At 40.8% G+C, this 21,117-nt stretch overlaps 1 protein-coding gene across 3 annotated transcripts in view; it reads right to left on the bottom strand.

Annotated features, from left to right (window-relative positions):
- Window positions 1-8,874: 8,874 nt before the first annotated feature.
- The window catches only part of MMP16 (matrix metallopeptidase 16), a 185,466-nt gene continuing 173,223 nt past the window's right edge, over window positions 8,875-21,117 (bottom strand). For all 3 annotated transcript variants that reach the window (XM_081874328.1, XM_081874329.1, XM_081874330.1), the window contains one exon: window positions 8,875-21,096. In XM_081874328.1, the coding sequence (XP_081730454.1) occupies window positions 20,762-21,096 (335 nt within the window). In that variant the 3' untranslated portion in view covers window positions 8,875-20,761. The remainder of the gene's footprint in view (window positions 21,097-21,117) is intronic.

Raw genomic sequence — 21,117 nt, 5'->3', positions numbered from 1 at the left:
CTCTCTTGCTGCCAGCACTCATAGGAAAGGGGAGGGATAGTGAATCTTTTTTTAATATACATATTGACTGAATGTGTTGGCCACTTCCAGTGTTGATGGAAGAACTGAAACAGCTTTCAGTAGCATCCATGCTAAAAGGAAATCCTTGTTCTGCGTTTTTATTTGGTGCAAAAACATTACACTCAAGTTTCGGCATTCTAGAAAATATTAATGGACAGGTAGTCTCCAGTCGAAGTAGGAGCCAGGTTAAACACATCCTCTTAAAATGCATATGCATGCAGTGGTTTTGATTTCAAGACAGCCTTAATTAATGAAGGTGCTTTGGTAGCTGAAAGGCCTTTTGCAGCATTTGTTACTGCATTCATTCAAAAACTTATCTGATTGCTGCTGTGTAGCCATATCATGACAATGTAGGTACTTAAATTCATGTGCAGGCAAGAATTTAGTTTCCTATTTGTGATCCTTCCCCCAGTATCCTTGTAGATTTTACATCTTGAGGTAGGGTAATGCTTTCTGTCATGACAAAATGTAATGTCAGAATCAGCCAAAGTAGTACTGAGTTGAAACTTCAAAGTAGGTTTTAAAATCCTTTTAAAGGAGAAAGCAGATGGTTATTTTTCACCAGAAGCAAGGCTCTCCCACCTGCAGCAATGTTCTTCCTCTCCTTCATTACATTTATCTGATTCTGTACACTTACTTAGGAGCAAGCTGCATCAAACGCAGCAGAACTTTATTACAAGTCAACATATATACGACTGAGATGCATGCCCAAATAAGCCCCAGATTTGCAGCTTTCTGTAGTCAGTGAAGATTTATTAAATACAGGTGGGTTTCAGCACATCCTCAAAAAGCTTTACTGACTTGGAGCTCTAGGGATTTAAGATTAGTTCCTGTGGACCATTAATCCATTAGTCCACCAATATGCCAATTTAGAATGGTTCATGGGGAGTAAACTCTCTAGAGCTCTAAGTCAGTAAAACTTTCTGAATATGTGTTTATCTCTGCAAAACAAGCAAGCAAGCAAGCAAGCAAACACTTTCTGAGGATGTACTCTCCTCCTTTGGTGACTAGTCATTCGTTCAAACACATTCACCCTAATCCTCTTTTCCTTTCTTGTTTCCCCAGTGACACTTTTTAACTATTATGGAAAGAGTTCTGACAGCTCCAGTTCACAATTAAGGCGTTTAAATGGAAGGAGGCATGTTTTGATAATCGGAACAGTTGGACTTTTCTGTATTATAATGGAGACATCTAAGAAACCAGCACATGGCTTCTCTTGCAATAAGTGTGTTCATTATTTCTCATTCTAGGCTTCAAAACAAGTGACAACTATTTCTTTTAGTGAATTCCTTCTGCCAACAGGAGGGGAAACTAGAAATGAATGCTAGATATTTTCAGCTATTTCCTTGGACAGACATTTTATTTTGATCTTGTTTTATTGCTGCTTTATTCTGTATAATATGTAGCTGGCTGACAAAGACAAATTCTCTTGCTTTCATTCTAAGTACTGGCGCAAATATAAAGCATCAGAACAAACTCTTCAGGTTTTTTTTGCTCAAGAACAGACCAGAGGGGTTGATTGCTTTCCATTTATTAATTTTATTGTTATCATTATAACCAATTATTTCCTTCTCCCAACCCAGGGATAAAATGATGCTACTCAAAACCTGCTGCCTTGCCTTCTTCTTCCAAAAATCAGAAATCAGCTTGCAAAGGTCTTTAATAACTACAGACCACTGCTCTCAAATGATTCTTATGCCATATGCTAATATAGGATATCTTTGTTTCTAAGTGTGAAAGTATTCATTGGTTACCACAACTTATTTCATGCTAGTCATAGTCTCCAGTGTTATTAAATTCATTACGGAGTCTCTTTGAAAGGTCAGCAGCCAAAGCTGTAAGGAAATCTCGTTTCCAATTCACTTTTAGAATAACATCAGGAAGGGTGGCCAGATATCACCTTCTCTGAATGTAGAATGTTAAAAACACTTCTCATGTTCTTATGGGTAAACCTGCTGTGTTCAGACTACTTAAATAAGTATCCAATGCCCTGAATCAGAATAGTGAGATAATCTCACCCAAGGTCACCCAGTGAGTTTCATGGCTCAGTGGGGATATGAATCCTGGTGTCTCAAGTCCTAGTCCAACATTCTCACCCAGTACACTGCACTGACTAAGTAGAAGGAGGTGGCAGTGAGCCAGATAGTAAGCTGAAATCTTATTATCATAGTTAACCAGAGCCTCCTGGGATATGTAATTAAGTGGTTATGCTATGTAAAGTGTGAAGTCAGCCTTTTGTTCACAGTGATACTTAACAGAATTAGATAATGATTGTTTAGAGTGCAGTCTATCTTACTTTAGAAGACATAACTTTTCAACTTTATACAGGTTGCACATTCAATATGGCTACAGAATTATGTGCATTCCTATTATTCCATTGCATTTGCCATAATTTCAGTACAGTAGTTTAAATTTCAAATGCTAGTATTTGTCCTTTTGTTTCACATACGACTGAATGTTTAGAAACAGCTTTTTAAGTAAGACATTTCAATGATGCTGAAGCTGCCACTTCGATCAAAGGAAGGTTTAGTTTGTGGGGCGAGGGGCTTGAGTCACTTCCTCTACATAGTATGTAAAGCTCTGGGAGGAGGACTTGAAACAGCACATTCCTGAGACAAGCCCTTTACTGGAATGTGCAGTTCCACCTACTCCTCAAGTTTCTCTTTTCTCCTGATGGACATACAAGGTAGTAAGAAGGTTCCAGTTTTTCATTTTTGCTTTTTTGCTTTTACAGTCCTCATTTACAATGTTCTCATAACACTGAGCTGAATTTGATCTTCGGTATCCAGTAGCTATTGACTTACCAGATTTTTCTACCGTCAGCATTGTTGAACTGGTGTACCTAGGCCCTACTGGTGTGCATGTTTACATTTGAGGGCAATCAGCATTCCTTAATGAAGCCTATTTAAACAAGGTGTAATACTTAAGACTTGCCAAAGTACTTAAAAACTGGTCCTTCCAATCCCAGACCTTTCCTTTGCTGAAATCATCAAATGTGCAATTGTTTCCTTGTTGGAGTCAGAGGAAAAATTCTTCGTGAATAATTTGTTCATTATGGTGTAATGCTTACATTTTGCTTCAAATACAGATTTCTGCGAATTCTAAGTTTTGAACTCATCAAACCATTACCTTAAACAGCTCTCTGCGTATTTTTAAGCAAGCTTATTGTCCTCTTGGGCCCCAAACCCTGCTATAATCATGACCTTTTTATTCCCATCCTCATCAAGATTCAAGATATATATCCAGGTCATGCAACAGAGTTGGATAATTTGGATGCACGGCTAACATGGATTTCCTTCCCACAGTACTTAATTAAAGCCTGTCATTTGCTGCCAGGATATGTGATGCAGAAAGGGGATTCATGGAAGACAGGCTATTAGGCAAGATGACTGTAGAACCTCTGGGTTCACAGCCAGTATGAATAACTGTGTGTGAGAGATTCAGTGGGGAAAGACTGTTGTTTTCATATTCCGTCAGCTCCTTGGAAGCCCCTGGATGGTCATTGTTAGAATAGGATTCTAGACTAGATGGACCTTTCAGCACAGCTTTTCTTGTGTTTTAAGTCTAGTCCTTTATGCACAGAAAACAGATAACTTATCGCCAGGGCACTCTGGGTTGATTAAACAGTAGAGAGAGATGTCTGGAAGAAGCAATGCCGGTGACCATATTAGCCTGCTCTTCACAAATCAAGAAAGCCATAAATGAGAGCTTGGAGTCATAGTGAACAGCTTGATGAAGATGCCAATGAAGTGTGTGACAGCTGTGAAAAGGTTACATCACATGTAAGGGATCATTAGAAAAGGGATTGAAAATGAAATTGCCGATATTGTAAGGCCATTATAAAATCTACAGTGCATTCAGAGTCGGAATACTGTGTGCAGTTCTGGTTTTCTTGCATCAAAAAGATTGTTGTAGAAAAGTTTCAGAAAAGGACAACCCAAATTATCAAGTCGCTGGAACAACTCCCCTATGAGCAATAGAAGAAGAAGAAGAGTTTGGATTTGATATCCCGCCTTTCACTCCCCTTCAGGAGTCTCAAAGCGGCTAACATTCTCCTTTCCCTTCCTCCCCCACAACAAACACTCTGTGAGGTGAGTGGGGCTGAGAGACTTCAGAGAAGTGTGACTGGCCCAAGGTCACCCAGCAGCTGCATGTGGAGGAGTGGAGACACGAACCCGGTTCCCCAGATTATGAGACTACCGCTCTTAACCACTACACCACACTGGCTCTCAATAGCTACAGTATTTGCATTTGCATGGTAGGAGTGTATGAAATTATCCATGCTGTGCCTTCAAGAGATAATGTCTAAGCTATAAAGGGGTCTTCAACACTTGTCCATAATTATTCTAATGATTTGTTTCCAAGTTATCCTGCTCTAAGTGTAGGGATTGATGAGATGTGGGATAAGGTTTTTCCTGCTCTAGCACCTAAAATTAGGAAAAAAAAAAAACTGAAATCTCTATGTCAAATAAAACACATTTTACACACACACACACACACACACACACACACACTGGGAGCCTTTCTAATACCCTTTCTCAAGGAGGCTATTTTGGGAAAGTTGCCTGTCTGTCTAGCAGTTCAAGAGAGCCTTAGGCCAATTGTGTCAGTAGCAGCTTGAGGCCAGTGTCCCAAATTCCAAATATCATGCAAAGAGTTGAAGAGTGCATAGTTTGTGTTTCTGTTTTACTCAAAGTTGAGTAAAAGGGCAGACATGCACTATCAAAAATAGATTCACAGACCAGAGGTCGACACCGATTTACATTCACAGAGAAGCTAACCACTGACCACACATTTGGGCACTAGTCATGTCATATGTTTCCTTCATTCAGTTTACCGTATTTTTCGCTTTATAACACGCACCTGACCATAACACGCACATCGTTTTTAGAGGAGGAAAACAAGGGAAAAAACATTCTGAATGAAACAGTGGATGTATCATTTTTGGGCTTCATGCTGTGGCCACAGACATGTGATCTGATGGTGAATTTGGGGTGACCCAATGCAAAAATCCTGAGAATTCCTGTGGATCCATGCTTTGTAACCACGTTTTTGCACCATTGCAGCCCCAGGCAACAGTGGGTGCATGTTTTTTTGGTGCAGGCTGTAGCCATGGACATGCTATGTGATCTGATGGTGAATTTGGGGTGACCCAATGCAAAGATCCTGAGAATCCCTGTGCATCCATGCTTTGTAACCACGTTTTTGCACCATTGCAGCCCCAGGCAACAGTGGGTGCATGATTTTTTTGGTGCAGGCTGTAGCCATGGACATGCTATGTGATCTGATGGTGAATTTGGGGTGACCCAATGCAAAGATCCTGAGAATCCCTGTGGATCCATGCTTTGTAACCACGTTTTTGCACCATTGCAGCCCCAGGCAACAGTGGGTGCGTGATTTTTTTGGTGCAGGCTGTAGCCATGGACATGCTATGTGATCTGATGGTGAATTTGGGGTGACCCAATGCAAAAATCCTGAGGATCCATGTGGACCCGTGCTTTGTAACCACATTTTTGCACCATTGTGGCCCCAGGCCACAGTGGGTGCGTGATTTTTTTGGTGCAGGCTGTAGCCATGGACATGTAATGTGATCTGATGGTGAATTTGGGGTGACCCAATGCAAAAATCCTGAGGATCCATGTGGATCCGTGCTTTGTCACCACGTTTTAAATGGGGAGGGAAGGAAAAACACAGAAGGGACAAGAAGCACAAGAGGGGTGTGTGGAGAAGCAGCTGGCTAAGAATGCAGGGGAGGAGTTTAACGGGGTGGGGGGGAGGAAAGGAAGGCAAAAGTCCCCCCCCCCCAAGCCAGCCATCTCTCTCTCTCCCCCACCTGCATGTTTATCGGCTGCCTGCGAGTCCCTAGAGCACGGAGAGGAGGAGGAGGTGGGCTGGAGCCTGCACGCAGTGTGACTAGGAAAGAATTAGAAGGAAGGACTCGATCCTTTCCTTAACCCTCTGCTTGCCAGGAGGGCAGGGGATTCCCTGCTCTTTGTTGAGTTTGAGCAAACGCAGCAACAGAAGCGGGTGGGCAGTAAGACCCTGAGGCAGAATGCAGGAAAGCAGCAGCTTCCGCCTTCCCTCCGCCCGCCCGCCCGATCTTATTTTTGCCTGATTTTTGCCTATTTTTGCCCCTGCGCTCCGGCGAGTCAGCTCCAGGGACCACACATTCGCTCAGTAACACGCACAGACATTTCCCCTTACTTTTTAGGAGAAAAAATCTGCGTGTTATAGAGCGAAATTTACGGTATCTGCTTTTACACTTCCTGTAAAAATTGTCCTGTAACTCTTATGAGAATTCTAGAAGTGGAAGTGCTCTATAAAGTTAAACAAAGGGCATCCATGAAGTCATGCAAATATCCTATTCATAATTTGATACTTCAGGTAGTTATTTTCTTCTGACTTCCAGTTTATACGCATGGGGGCACCATTTGGGAGGGGAGCTGGAGTGGCAGAAGTGATTTCTCTCTCTTTGTGTTTCACTGAAACTTTAGGACATCTCTAGCCTCCCACCAATAGCATTTGAAAAGTCAGAAGGCCATCTATGTAGTTCAGTCCTCCAACTACCTGAAAAGCAAACTCAACTGAGTTCAATTCGAGACTCCCTCATCAATTACAATTAGGTTTTTTATTTAAATAACTCTATGAGAAAAACCTCATATCTGCCTCAAGAGCTCTAAATGAACTAGTAATGTTGCTTGTCTTACAATAAATTGGTTTAAGCCCTTCTGTTTATTGTCCTCAAGACAAATCTCAGCTCCAACACAGCAAGGCTAGCACTCACAGCTGGCAATTTTCAAGGCTCCAGGGACTCCATTGGTCCAGCTCTATTATTCCCCTGAGCCATGGGGGGAAAGAAGCTGTGCATTCCATGTGTTTGTCTAACTAAACCTCCTAATCTAAGCAGCCAACAGCATGTAGGAAGATTTTTTTAACAGGCTCTGCTGGTGGCCCTTAACATTTTCATGACCGCTTTAGCTTATAGAGAGACAATTGGGGGGGGGGATGTCTTCCCATATACCTGTGTTGAGTGCAATGCATTTATTGTCCCATGCTGTGGAACAGCCTTCAACAACTTGGTTTAGGACTTTAACTCCTTTCAGGCCCAACCGGCTGTTTGCGTGGACAGGCGGAGTCCCCCAAACCCTGGGTGCCCCCTCCCCATGTGGAATAACGACTCAAGACAACATGCTATGGGATTAAAATTGGCCTCAACTTTATTATGTTTGAGATGTGGGTAGACCTTGGCTCAGGCATTGGGCGTTTATCCCTCCCAGTCCCCTGCCACGGATCTGGGGAACATCAGGGTTATCCAGTGTGTGAGGAGGATGGGCTGGCTCTGGAGAACATATGTTCAAGCAGAGAGAGCCCGCCCCCATTACGCCACAGTTGCAGGGGAGAACAATGATGACTTCTAGGCATATGGCCAAAGCCTCCCCTCAAACAACCCCTTTAACGGGGAACTCTGGTATCACCGCCGCAAAGAGAAGGGGGGCGTGGGTCACCGCTACACGCCCACCCCCATTTAGGGAAGATAGACTAAAGGATTCTGCCCAAGGCCTAATACCGCCAAAGTTGTAATGTTTTGCTACAGGAAAGGCAAACCTGCCAATGCTGGAGAATTCCTTTCCGGCCCTTCAACAGTGAACCTTGACGTAGCAGTGCCCGTGTACCTGTGGAGAAAAGGTTAACCTGCAAAATAAGTCTTAACTTAGGGTGGGTAGGGTGGGAGAATCTCTGGAGCCTACTGACGATTCCCAGGTAAGGTCCTCCCCCTATTGTGTCGGCAGGTGGTCCCTCCCCCTACCTGGCTTGATCACCTTGGCAACGCCTCCCCAGACGGGATTGGGCAACTGGCTGAGGTAGGCGGAGACCTCCAGGTATCCCACCTGGGGAAGGCGAAGCCAAGCCTGTGCTAATGGTGCCGCATAGGGTCCAGGGGGCTGTGCGCGACCACACAAAGGGCGCATTTAATGTGGGGAGCGGTCATTGTGGGAGTTGTAGTCCAAAACATCTGAAGGGCACCAGGCTGGCTGAAGAACAATTTTGAGACAAATAGCGTTTGATAGGTTTCATGCCTTTTCTCAGCAGAGCCATGACCTCCAGTGTGCAGGTTCCTCCACACACACAATATGTATCCCCTCCACCACATGCCATAAGTATGAAGCAGATAAATGGAAGAAGGTGCTCGCTTCCCGCTATTCAAATCGGACAACAATCTAAATGAAACCATGACAGATTTAAGAAACGCTACTTCTGCTTTCTTATTTATTGACAGTTTTTTTTTTTAATTACAACACAATGAAATGATGGTAAGTACATAAGATAGTATAAAAAAAGCAATTTTTAACCCTTCCCTTGGTTAAGACACTTACAGCAGACGAGAACTGCCCCACCCCGGACCCCCCTCCTCAAATGAAAACAAAAAAATAAATAGAAATTAATAAATAGAAAACAAATCACTGCACAGCCCTTAACTCTTTGATTGCCAGGACAAGAACCAAAAAGACAATTCTAGCATGTGACGTTTTAATTTCGTGGTTAAAGGTTGCCGCAGCAGTCAAAGGGTTATTATACTATTGTAAACATAAGTATTTTGTTCAAAAATGTTCAGTCATGTAATGAGTGAACAGCAATGAGATTAATATCATGACCCCTTGACCTTTAATTATGCAATATTATAAGGAGTTAAACGATAATAGCTTGGTGAGCTGGTACATAGATTAGTTAACCCATTTTTCTTTTATTTAATAGTGCACTATGAGGCCTTCATTTACTAATAAAAGAATGTGTGTATAATAAAACACTGTTAAATGCATTGATCAAGAAAATAAAGAAACAATGAAAAAAAAATCTGTCTAAGCACCACAAATTTTTGCCTGATTATATCTGACAGTCAATATACACTTTAGCACCATTTAGTCAGCCTTCCTTTTGCACACAAACAAGCTTTGTGTTTGTCCATAGAAACTACTTGAAAGAAAAAAATGGTATTTATTAAAAAATATTATTAATGCAAAGAATGTTGTGGGAGTCGTACAGTAACATAAAATTAAAGTAATGTAAAAGAAATCAGCTCTCTGAAAATAGGAAAATGCTGTCACTGTCTCTTTGCTTACATGCAGCACTGTGAACCAAACTCTGGCATAGAATATGTATGTGCAAAAGCGGGGGAAAGTAAGACCGAATACCTTAACACAGGTATACAGAGCTTGCTGTTTTGATGGATCTTATACAGTGTGACCACCATAGCAACAACTGCCTGTATAAAGGAGTTGTTTCTGATAAAGTATTTAGGCATGATAGGCAGTTTCCATTCTGGCTTGTTTTTAGGACTACCTAAAAGACATTTTCAGATGTAACTCAAAACCAGATGTGGTTTAATTTAAGAGTAGACCTTGTATGTGCAGAGTCAAGAAAAGGATTTTTAACAAAAAAAGGGTGGAGTTAATACGTTGATTTTATAATAAGCAGAACATATCAGAACACACTTCTGCTAACACATTTTAACCATAGCATGTACAACCCTATGTGCTAAATTCCACAGGGCATGTAATCCACATCTTACTGGAGTTACAAAGAAAATTCTCATTGGTCTTCAAGTCTCTTGAGAGCATCTTGTGCCTAATACCCTGACTAAATATTTTCTGACAACATGTGTAACAAAATCTTGGGGGCTATTTATTTTAATAGGAGAGAAAGTCCACTTTGGAGGTTATCTGGAGCACAAAACCAACTGGGAATCCCCTGCCTGCTGATTCGTATCTCCCTATAGACTCCCAATTTGGGAAGTCAACCACACATTTGGAACTCTGCAGAGAAAAGCAATTTAGGAGCATAGTATAGAATGGAGAAACAGTATGAAAAGGATTATCCCTTCTCTTTTTGTTGTTGTTGTTGCTCCCTCTCAATGTGAATTTTACTTCATTTAAATTGCCATCGGTCTTTTGGTGCACACATTTGCTTGTACGTTTTGATTAGGTCTATAGAGGTGGAGGAAATCAAGCATACATCTGTCTAAAGACCAGTTGCAGAAATATAAAGGGTCAGATGTGGGAGAAAAATTGGTTTCTCATCATGCACTGGGAACAGCGGATGCTGAAATACAGGAAGGCAGCCAAGGGTCAGAATATAAATCGTTTCCTAGATCATTTCCAGCAAAAGGCAAGTGACATTGAATAAATATGAATAATGCTGTGGAAACAACTAAATTTTTATTGTAAGCAAACAGACTGGCAGTAAACCAGCATTTAATTTAGGAGAATGGGTAACAACAACACTTTTCTGAATCATATACTAAAATATGCCCATATCCCCTGAAATCTTGAACTGCCATGTCATGTAAATGACAAAAAAGCTACCATCATGCTTTAGCCATGACAAGAAATAAATAGGTCACCTGTAAATAGCTCCTGTACACATATTCCACAGAATAAACTGCCAATATCTAAAGATCTGCAGCTCTTCCTGCAAATCTACGAAACTTCCAGGGCTCAAATAAACAGTACAGGCTCTGGAGAGGAATTATTTAGCTGCAGAGGCTGGCAGCTATAAGGATAAACTAACAGAGGGCACAGAGAGATTATCTCACCATCTCAGGACTCTTATCTGCGGGGAAAGAAACAGGGGCATCCCAGACTCAGTTCTTATTAGGCCGAAGTGATTACGATGGGTGATCAGAGCTGTGCGATGGAGGCACACAAACACTGTCCACCAGGAATTCTATAAAGCAGCAAACATTTGGACAGCGAAAGGAAAGGCTCAACAACAAGCATTTTTAATAATAAAAATGAAAGGCACCTGTGCAAATGAATGCTAATTTTGTTGAAACCCAAGCCTATGTAATGTTTTCATCTGGGCATCGGCCCACATAAAATAACACCAAGCCAATTTGACTGCCTTTTACATCACTTTGGGGGCAGGGGAAAATCACCAAGCTGCTGTCTTTAAACACTCTAATTGAAGGGAATGGTTTCTGGTGGTGCAATTTATTTTTATCTTGTTGGGGTGCAAGTCAATGGTTGAATGAAATTAAAAGTCAAAGACATGTCTCACCATGGGGGGGGGGGTGCTTGATGTTAAAGGATATAATGCATGTGTTAATACAATCTAAACAGAAAGCACAAAGATGCCAGTTCAAATAGTCAGAGATACCAAAGCTGTGCAGCAACAGCTACACACAACTACACTACAGATACACACACAAAGAAGAATTTGAATTGGGGCGAGTTGACTATCTTTATTAGGTAGCCAAAAACGTTGCTCGGAGAAAAGCAAAATGCCCATTTTATGAATGAACGGAGGCCTTTGTTTGCAGTTGATTCAGCCCTGTTGACTTAATTATCATATCCCAGTATATTTTAGCTGGTTTATAGATTGGTCCACTGGACGACTTTCCAAAGCCTATACAATACGGTTGGATTGACATTGTTCATTTTGCCCTGCTGGAAGCTCGCCATTTCACATAGCAAACAAGTATAATGAAGAGCACATCCACATCTCGGGAATTTACCGGTATTTATTGATTTCATTAAAAATTATATACTGCTGATGGTTTTTGTTTTTTTAACTACTTCAAAGCGGCTTACAAAAAAATTACTTGAGTGTGATGTTTTCCATATCCTTATATTAAAACCACATAAATATTTTAGCATGGAAATGTTTCTTTTTATCTGATAACTTTCATGAGACTATAACAACTTAGAAAGCTTGGGACACTTTTCTGCCAAAGTTGACTTCTCAGTCCTATTTAGCTTTTTAGAGAAAGTGCTTGAGGTGCTATTGGTGGACAGCAGCAGCACTTTTCTATGAAGATTAAAGTGCCAGGGTTCCTGTGAAAACCACTTTATCTTCTTGCCATGCCTTGTCAACAACACAGGACTGGCCCTGCCATACAGCATGGTGGAACAGGCTGTTTCAAACAGCAGGACTTAGAGGATAGATGAGAACAGGAATTGATGTTCGAAATGGTACAGAATTTTTAAAGTGTTGGCCCTAGAAGGGTTAGTGAATAGGTTGCCATTTGGTGATCAGCTTCAAGCGGGATAATTACTTGGTCTGGCACTATGACAATGGCACATTTGTTTATTTATTAAAAGATCTTTACCTCTCCCTCCTGCCAAAAAACAACAATCAGTTATCAGGACAGTGAATAAAATATGACCAATAATGGCCATACTGCCATAGATAAAAGCATAAAACACAATCTAAACAGCTTTGTAAGAGGAAGTAAAACACAATAGGACTAAACAGCTAAAACACCAGGCCCAACATGTAAGTTTTGACCAGGTGCCAAGAGAATAACAGAACCAGCACCAACTATACTTCTGTGAGATGTTGTAACAGACAAGCATCTGTTCCACATTGACAAGACACATGTAGAAGGTACTTTAAGACAGTTTTCTTCAACCCTGGATCTCCAAATCTTGGACTGCAGGTCCCACCACCCCTAACCATTAGCTATGGTGAGGACTTCAGTTGAACAACATCTGGGGAACCAAGGTTGAAGAACACAGCTTTAAGAAAAGCCTCCTTTAGCAGCTCTTAAAACAGATGTAAATCCGTTTTGCAAACCTCCTGACCATAATTTCATTATGGGGACAGGCCCTCTTCCATCACAACTGTGTTGGACTGCTTCACAAGCACTTCCTTGAGCCATTATGCTTTTAGTTGGTTATTCATTTATTTCAGGTACCCTTTACACATTAGGTTGGTGTGTGTGTGTGTGTGTGTGTGTGTGTGTGTGTGTGTGTATTATGTGGTTCATTAATGAAATCATGGCCATGTCAGCAATAAAATAGCATGACCACAGGCTTTACAAATGGGACACTTGAATACAGTTACTTGAAACCTAATGGCATATATGTCATTGGTTGCCATGACAATCAACGAGCCTTACTGAGAAGCGGGTCCATTTCCTTTGTATGTTCAGTAGTTGGTAGAACTGCCACAATAAAGTCACGTATGGGGTTATTTCAAATGATAACGACATTGCCGTTACCCTGGCTTCCTGCTGGGTTTTGCACATGATCATTTTGTAGCAATAGCTTATATGCATACTGGGACAGTCCAAAGATTATGTATTAATGAAGCCCTTGCCAAACTGGTGCCCTTGAGATGTTTTGAACTGCAACTCCCATCATTCCTAGCCTGCATGGTTGTGCTTCCTTGGGCTGATGGAAAATATAATCCAAAACATTTGGAGGGCACCAGGTTGGAGAAAGTGGCATGGATACAGGCTTCTCCTTGACAACAGAGATTATTATTTTTAGGCCTGCACTGTGTTGTTCTTAACTGAGGCACTTTCAACAACTGTTTAAGGTTAGGAATACTGCACACACTTCTAAAGTCCCTGGCTTAAGCTTGTGTAAAAGGGACCATGAACATTATCAGTTTTGCTCTCATTTTCGGCCTCCGTGTTAATACCTAACTAATCGGCACTTTATTTATACGACATGCTGCTGGCCATGGGTCCACTGGTCCTTCGTCTGTGCAATATGACATGTAAGAAACATAAGGCCTAAGGGTTGAAAAGAAAAGAAAAAGTAGATGTCTCCCCCTTCTTGTTGAATACACCCCCCAACCTCTTTATTTCCCCAGAATTAAACAAACAAACAAACAAACAAACAAACAAACAAACAAACAAACAAACAACTAAGGCAAACAGGAGTGGCATGTCTTGTAAGAGAGATTTGTCTTGCTATATCGGACAATGCTGGGTGGCAATTGGTCCCATCTTGTTATTCTGGCTGCACTTACTGTTTGGCTAACCTGTATACCAACTGGTTTTACAAGAGGGCAGCAGATTATAGAATCTGCATTGTTTGGCCAGCTGTGTCATCTTCTAAAGCCACAGGCACCTGTTACACATTGGAGGCTACAAGCAAACCTTTCAAATAAACAGGCAACCTCGTTTTTTCCTTCCAATATATGCAGTTCAAGCATCTATCTGCAAGATCATGAGTACTTAGACCTCACTCGAGGGTTTCCATTTTCTGAGTTCTTACCAACAAGCCAGAATAGGATCCTGTGCTTTATTAGATATTGAAGTTGGCATTTTATTCAGATCAGCATGGTGGCACCAGGAAACAAGCAGAGGTATTCATTATAAAATGAGCACACAGCTCAACATGAACTAGCAGGGCCAGCGTCCAAATGCAGGACACTAAAATGGTCACCAGTGCAATAGTTGCAGGGATATGCTTCCCCAAATCAGATACTGAATAATAGAACTGTAGCGGGACCATGAGAATCGTTTAGTCCAATGCCCTGCAATGCAGGAATCTTTTGCCTAACATTGGGCTTGATGTTACTAAGGTCTTACTCTTCTGTACATTTACTTGGGAGTAAGCTGCATTGCATAAATGAGATTTCTAAATAAACATGTACAATAAAGAAGTATGGAAATGGGCTGCACAATAATGTTCATGGATTGAATAGATAAGAGGAGAAATATATATTACATAGGTTCACAGATCACATGTAGGTGAGTGAGACAACACCATTGTGAGTGGTCTGTTAATCATCTCAGTAACCAAGTTAGACAAGAGAATCTCATTACTAAACTTAATTGCATTGTTTAGTGTTTTCATACACTTTTGTTCTATGTTTAGCTGCATTTTTATGCTTCTTAAAACCATATCCTGCCTCAAAAACATCACCAAGAAGTTATAAAATGCGTATTATGTTTAAGTCAGGGAGACTTAGAAAGGGCTCCTTTGGAGCAAGATCATATTCCTTCCAATTCAGCATACCAAGTAATCACCTACAAAAGTATTTACTTAAATTTCATTCCCGCCCCCCCCCCATAAATGTTTAACCCAGAAAGATTTTTTTCCTGGTTTATGGCAAATAATATTGTGCTATTTATCCATTTACACAACACACCATAATGATAAACTGCAATAGATTGATGACATCTATATTTTTGCGTTGCACTGATCCACATTGTGGACTGTGACAATATGACCACAGATGCCTTATTAAAAACAGCTTCTCTCCACTGATCCCATGTATTATAGATATGAATCTCATGCTTTCACTGTCCACTTCATGCATCTGATGAAGTAGGCTCTTGCCTACAGAATGCTCTTGCTACAACAAATTTGTTTGCTTTTGAGGAGTCGCAGGACTCTTTCTGGTTTTTATTTAAAACAGATGCCATTTATTCAAAATTCAATGCTGTTTTTTCATGCTAAAATTGGGCAGACCCATTTATTCAAAATTCAATGCTGTTTTTTCATGCTGAAATTAGAGATCATGTTAAGGTTCTCACCAATAGCTGAGTGAGAAAGCAGCCTTGAAAAGGGTTGGATGGACTTCAGACAAAATGCTAATCAATTATCAGTTTCCCCCCACATTGTGACTTAAAAAAAAATCTTGTTGGAATTCAATGTCTAAACTGGTAAATTCACATTCTTATTTTTGAACTTTTTAAGTGAAGACACACAAATTTCTAAAATTAGCTTGAACACATAGGGTACAAGATCCTGGGGGAAACTATCAAATGATTGCTTCATAAAATAGAAATTTGTAATAGAAAAGCTAATACAACTTTGACCTGCATGGCAAAATCATGCCCAAACTTTTTTTTCAATTCACCTTCTCTCTGTATATAATATATAATGCACTTTTAAATATATCAACTTATTAAGCATTCACATAACCATGATGTACCTTATATCAAGCACAGCACATTATCACACTTACCTTCCTGCATAATAATTACTATACGTTAAATCCTCCAAATATAAACATTTGTATTACCTTATAAAAAGAGCAACCAGCAACATGCTCAGCTTCTTCATTGCTTTCCAGGAAATCACTGTACTGAAATTCTATGCTGCCATGAGATCGATTTTGAAAGTAGAGCAAAACGTTCAAGTGAATGAGGGAACAGAAATAAATTGAAGCACCGTACTCATGTAACGTATAGGCTACAGTGAAGATCCAAAATGTAGTGAACATTGATATTCATGCACTGATTCCATGAATCTCCTTCCACTTTTCAGACACATATAAGTGAGAGCTGCCGATCACATTCAGGCAGCTGTCAACAGTCACTAGGGAATCTTGAGTTTTTAAGACAGTCACAACAATTGTTTAGGATCTCCAGTGTTTACATGGGAATGCCAACACTCACCATATTTTGGACTCTTCCAAGCCCTTCCAAGTATTTAAAGAACAAATGTGAGCAGGAAGTGTGTGGAGAGTGCACGGTTGTGTGCTCTGTTCCTATCCCAAAGTCCCTGCTGGCTCCATTCCTGACCTTCCCAGGAATGAGAGGGAAGATCTAGAAGGTCTTCTAAGTGTGTTTAGCTAAAGGTGCTCAGATGCCTCCTGGAATCAGGAACCTGGTAATGTAGGCAGGGCTCCTGATCATGGCAAGGCTTCTAATCTTGTGCAACCAAATGCACCTAACCTGCCCCCTCCTTTAGACTGCAGGGATCAGACAGGTGGAGATATTGGGGGAGAAGTTGGCTCACAGCCCTTCTACAGACTTTATGCCCTCACACATTCTTTGAATGACTGGACAGGGCTACAGTAACATAAAAAACTATTGCCTACAGTAAAACAACAGCAAAACTAAAACATCTGAATTAAGCTCATCTTAGCTTCAGTTATCCCAGGGTCAATACAAAGGGACAGGTTCTTTTTTTTTGCCTGTAACAGACCATGATTTCTAGATTTCTGCCTGAGGCAAAATAGAAACCACTTCATGGTTTTGCCGGCTAATAGGTATGTTTAGAAAGTGAGGTGGAACGGAGGACTTCACAGATTGCTCTATGTTTGCACATGTGGTCAACCAAGGTACTCCTGTACCAACAACTAAAATGGATATATTGGTGAAATGCAATGGTTGCATAGTGGCTCAGCCTTTAGGATACTGCAAACAGCACCTCTAAGACTCTCCAAAATGCTATTGGCATTGCATATGTGCTACAAAGCAACCCCTTTCTCCTTATTTTTGTTATCCAACCACACTTCTATATATGCTCGGAAAAAAACAATACCTTGCAATGCTGTATAGGATGCCTCACATGATTATAAAACAGACCCTCCATTCAAAACAAAGCAAAACCCCAAATCATGTTCAATTGAATAAAAAGGCATACTAATCTTCATGCTATGCTCAATATAAATATAAATTCAAGGCAGTCGAGCTATTTGTTACCAAAAAATAATGTGTATATATACTTACACTCTCTAAAAAATGATTCAGTAAGGTGGATTAGGAAATCACTAACAAACGGTCTTGAGTCTAGTATAAAAAACTTTGACGTAAAAGCCAATGGTGGCCATTTTCAAGTATTTTAGTGTGTTTTAGAATGTCATCATCTATAATGAGTCATTTGCAGAAAGGACTGGTTTTATATAGAACATTGAACCAAAATTAAACAGAAACTCATTTCCACTGCAGTTCATTTTTAGAGTGTGCATGTATACATAGCAACTGTTCCATCTAGGTACTATCTGCTACAAATACTGGGCACATTCCATAGGGAAATTTTCCTGTACCAACTGCCCAGTGAAATACATGGGAGCTGAGCAAGAACGCTGCCAGGTGCTACCTGTTGGTTTCCACCAGTCTTGGGGATGGGGGCTCCTCCATGTATTACAGCCATTTCCCTTCTCTAAAATAAGTGAATGTTTGGACAATGTATAGATAGGACTCTTTTTGTTGTAAAAGCCTAGTCCCAATCCAAATTAGATCAGCCACACCAGATTTCCCACTGAGTTTGTGCCGGTTTGCAAGTTAAAGGTCAAAGAGCAAAGACATCAAACAGTACACTGTAAGGAAATTCAGACAGCAAAGGTTTTTCTTCTTTTCTTTTCCACAGAAGACTATGTTTAACTCAGTAATGACAATCAACAGATCAATAAAGTTCAAGGCAAGCTGTTCATTGTTTCAAAAGCTACTCCCCTGGAATCCCAGCTTTCATAAAAAGCCAGGTATCTGACATGTGGGGTGCATCCTTTCTGAACACCTTTAATAAGTTCACAGCCTAGTGACTGTAAAAAGCCTGTCACTGCAAGAAGCAGTTCCTAAAATCAATAAAAAGAGGTCTGTCAGTTGCTGACTTTTCTCTAGGAAAAAATATTGATACATAACCTGCCCTGCAGGTCACATGAAAATGACAATACTGCTGTTAGCACAAATATTACACATGATGACACAATGCTTTGGTGCTCCCTTGGTTCTGTCAGTGATTTAATGCACAGCTAAATGCCAGGGGACTTGTGACCCTTTGGGAACTAAGGCAAACGCCCGATTGGCAACACTTTGCAATGGGAGAGGTAGCACCATGAAACGCCAGAGTCCTTGCTCTCTGGTTTCCATTGGAACTGTTATCTGCACCTGCATATCTACATGATGCAAAGCAAACAGAATAATCCTGCAATACAGTTTAAAAACGCAAGAGTTAAGCAGAACACAAACTCAAGCGCTACGCTAGTTGTTGGACAAGAGAGTTCCACCTGGTTCCATCATCAATCCCATGTTCCTGTTGCTCTCAGACTGGAGAAAGACAAAAGCTTTTATGAGAGTTGAAGGTGATATGACAGGAGCATTGTTTCTTGGGATGTCGAAAGTGATTTCTCTTTTTCCCGCTGTCATTTCTAATCAATGGGTTTTGCAGCACTACAGAGACTGCAAAAACAATGAACAGAGATACATCCCATAGCCAATGTTGCCTCTATCATACTTCCTTCATCTTGCTAAAAACCGCAGCTGTCTGTCTCGAGTCTTACTCGCTTCCAGCTTTTCAGTCTCAGCCACTGTGGTTCGCTGTTACACTGCCCATACCCATGTAAAAGCACTGTAGCAAAATGAAAGGGAATCTGCATGGCAACACATTGGTGTCACACATTGCAAACATTGCCATGTTTGTTGGTGTGTGGTGGCAATGAAAACAAAATATTTAGGATATACACTATCAATAGCATAAATGGATGTCAGGTCCTTGTTACTGGTGGCTACCATTGCATGGAGCAATGAAGACTGGATAAAAGAAGCAACAGAGATGTGGGAGGACTCCTGCAATGGATTGGCATAGCACATCTTGAGAAACCAAAGACCAGCTAGACTTGCAGCCACTTTTATTCTGTCTGCTGCAATGTATTGTTTTAAAATAATAATAATAATAATTATCTAATATTGTTTGCTTCTGTTATATCACCATCAACAGAGTGAGCAAATCATTTTTTTAAAAACGCTTTCTTATTTTAGGTTATTCTAATTGTGTGGTATCTAATCCACTTAGAGACCTACCAACCTGCCATGTGACCTGCCAATCATGATGACTTCTGGCATACTGGTCTCAGCTGCCATGTTTTGTTATGGTACTATATCGTGTCATATGGAAACTAGAGTGCATAAAGTCACTAGAAGGAGGAGAGGCAGACACAGAAGTCAATGATGCTAAGAGGGAAGGAAGGAGACGATTTGCAGAACTGATATGGTTTATAGACCACCTACAAAGAAACACGTAAATCACAGGAAATAAGTTTTAGAATCCAGAATCTTTTTAAGCTGTGCGTTCCTATAATTTCCAGACTGCCAATGTTCACAGCCCTTGAAAATCTGAAAACCTATAGTTCTCAAAGGGTCACAGATTACACAAACCTAATACTAGCATTATGTTTCTTTGTAACATTAAGTGTCACTTTAGTTCACTGAAATCTACTTCACAGGCTTGCTGCATTCTGCTATGGTTTCAACATTAAGTGTTCTTGACAGACCTGTGGAAGGCCTGGGGCTGCTGGCCTGGTACAGCTCGGGGGGGGGGGGAGAGAAAGAAAGAAAAAGAAGAGGAGGAGGCAGGAAACCAACAAAATCTAAACCAATCAATAAAAAAGATACTATCTGAATATAGTAATGAATATAAATGTGTTAAAACATTGAGGACATAGCTCAGAACAGCTGTATAAAACACAAAATGAATGTATAATTAAGGCTGTTACTATATTGCAGATATTTTGGCCCCTTATTTGTTGGAAAATGGCTGTCCAAACAGTCTGAATTCCTGTGTGTCATCCTGGTCTCCCACTTAACAAAAATTATGAGTAGGAGTATAGGACTATATCCGTAGCTGACAGAAAGCAATCCTCTTTGGAGACAAAGCTGTTTTGGGTCTTCACACTTCCTGAAAGTTCCATTGTGATTGTTGTGTTATAGTTGCTCTATCTTTTCTCTTTTTTTTCTTTTTTTAAAAAAATTTGATTACATTTTTTATTATTGTTTTTTTTTTTTAACCTCACACAAAACTCTTTCAAAGGGGAGCAGGCTTCAAAGGGGACAGAAAAAACCCCAACAGAGACACTGGAGACGCTTCTTGTTTTCCCATATTTTTGCTGTAATATTTCCTCTTCTTTATGGAAAAAATCCTGATAGTTTTGCATTGGGTGTACTGAGCGTGCAGAGAGGAAAAAGGCTAGAACCGAATGACAAAGAAAGACAAAAGAACTGGAGGAACGGCAGATACTGTGTACGATGGAAGCTTCCCACTGGAGTGAACTCTTACTTCCTGTGCAGGGTGCAGGCAGCCCCCTGGGTTTTAAAGATCAGCCCTGGTCAAGGGGCTGGACAGATGCCTGCTCCTAGATAGGAAACTGCATAACAGCTCTTCGGTTGATCTCAAGTTACCACGAACTCCTAGGAGAGAGAGAGAGAGAGAGAGAGAGAGAGAGACATACCCCTACATCACACCCACTCTTGCATAGAGCGTTTGCAGTACAGTATGTGGCGGGGTGTTCCTTTCCTCTTGAACTGGAACACAGTGTAAACCAAGACAAGGAGGCACAGGGCCAGGATGCAGGGAATGACAATGGCTATGGCTTTCACAGTGCTGGCTGTGTTGTCCAGTTTGATGACAATGTCTACGTCATCCTGAGGGCTGTGTCGGTCTTTGTCCCGGTCTGCTGGTCCATCACAACCCATAAAATCCTTTAGGATGGATCTGGGATATCCAGGTTCTACTTTGAGCATCTGGTTGTTGAATTTCCAGTATTCTTTGCCTTTGTAGAAATACGTGAAGCCTGAGGAAGAAAAGTGTGAAT

Source organism: Podarcis erhardii (assembly GCF_964252035.2).
Source record: "Podarcis erhardii genome assembly, chromosome: 8".
Lineage (NCBI taxonomy): Eukaryota > Metazoa > Chordata > Lepidosauria > Squamata > Lacertidae > Podarcis > Podarcis erhardii.
Note: the sequence above shows the minus strand (reverse complement) of the source record. Positions and strands in the feature narration are given on the sequence as shown.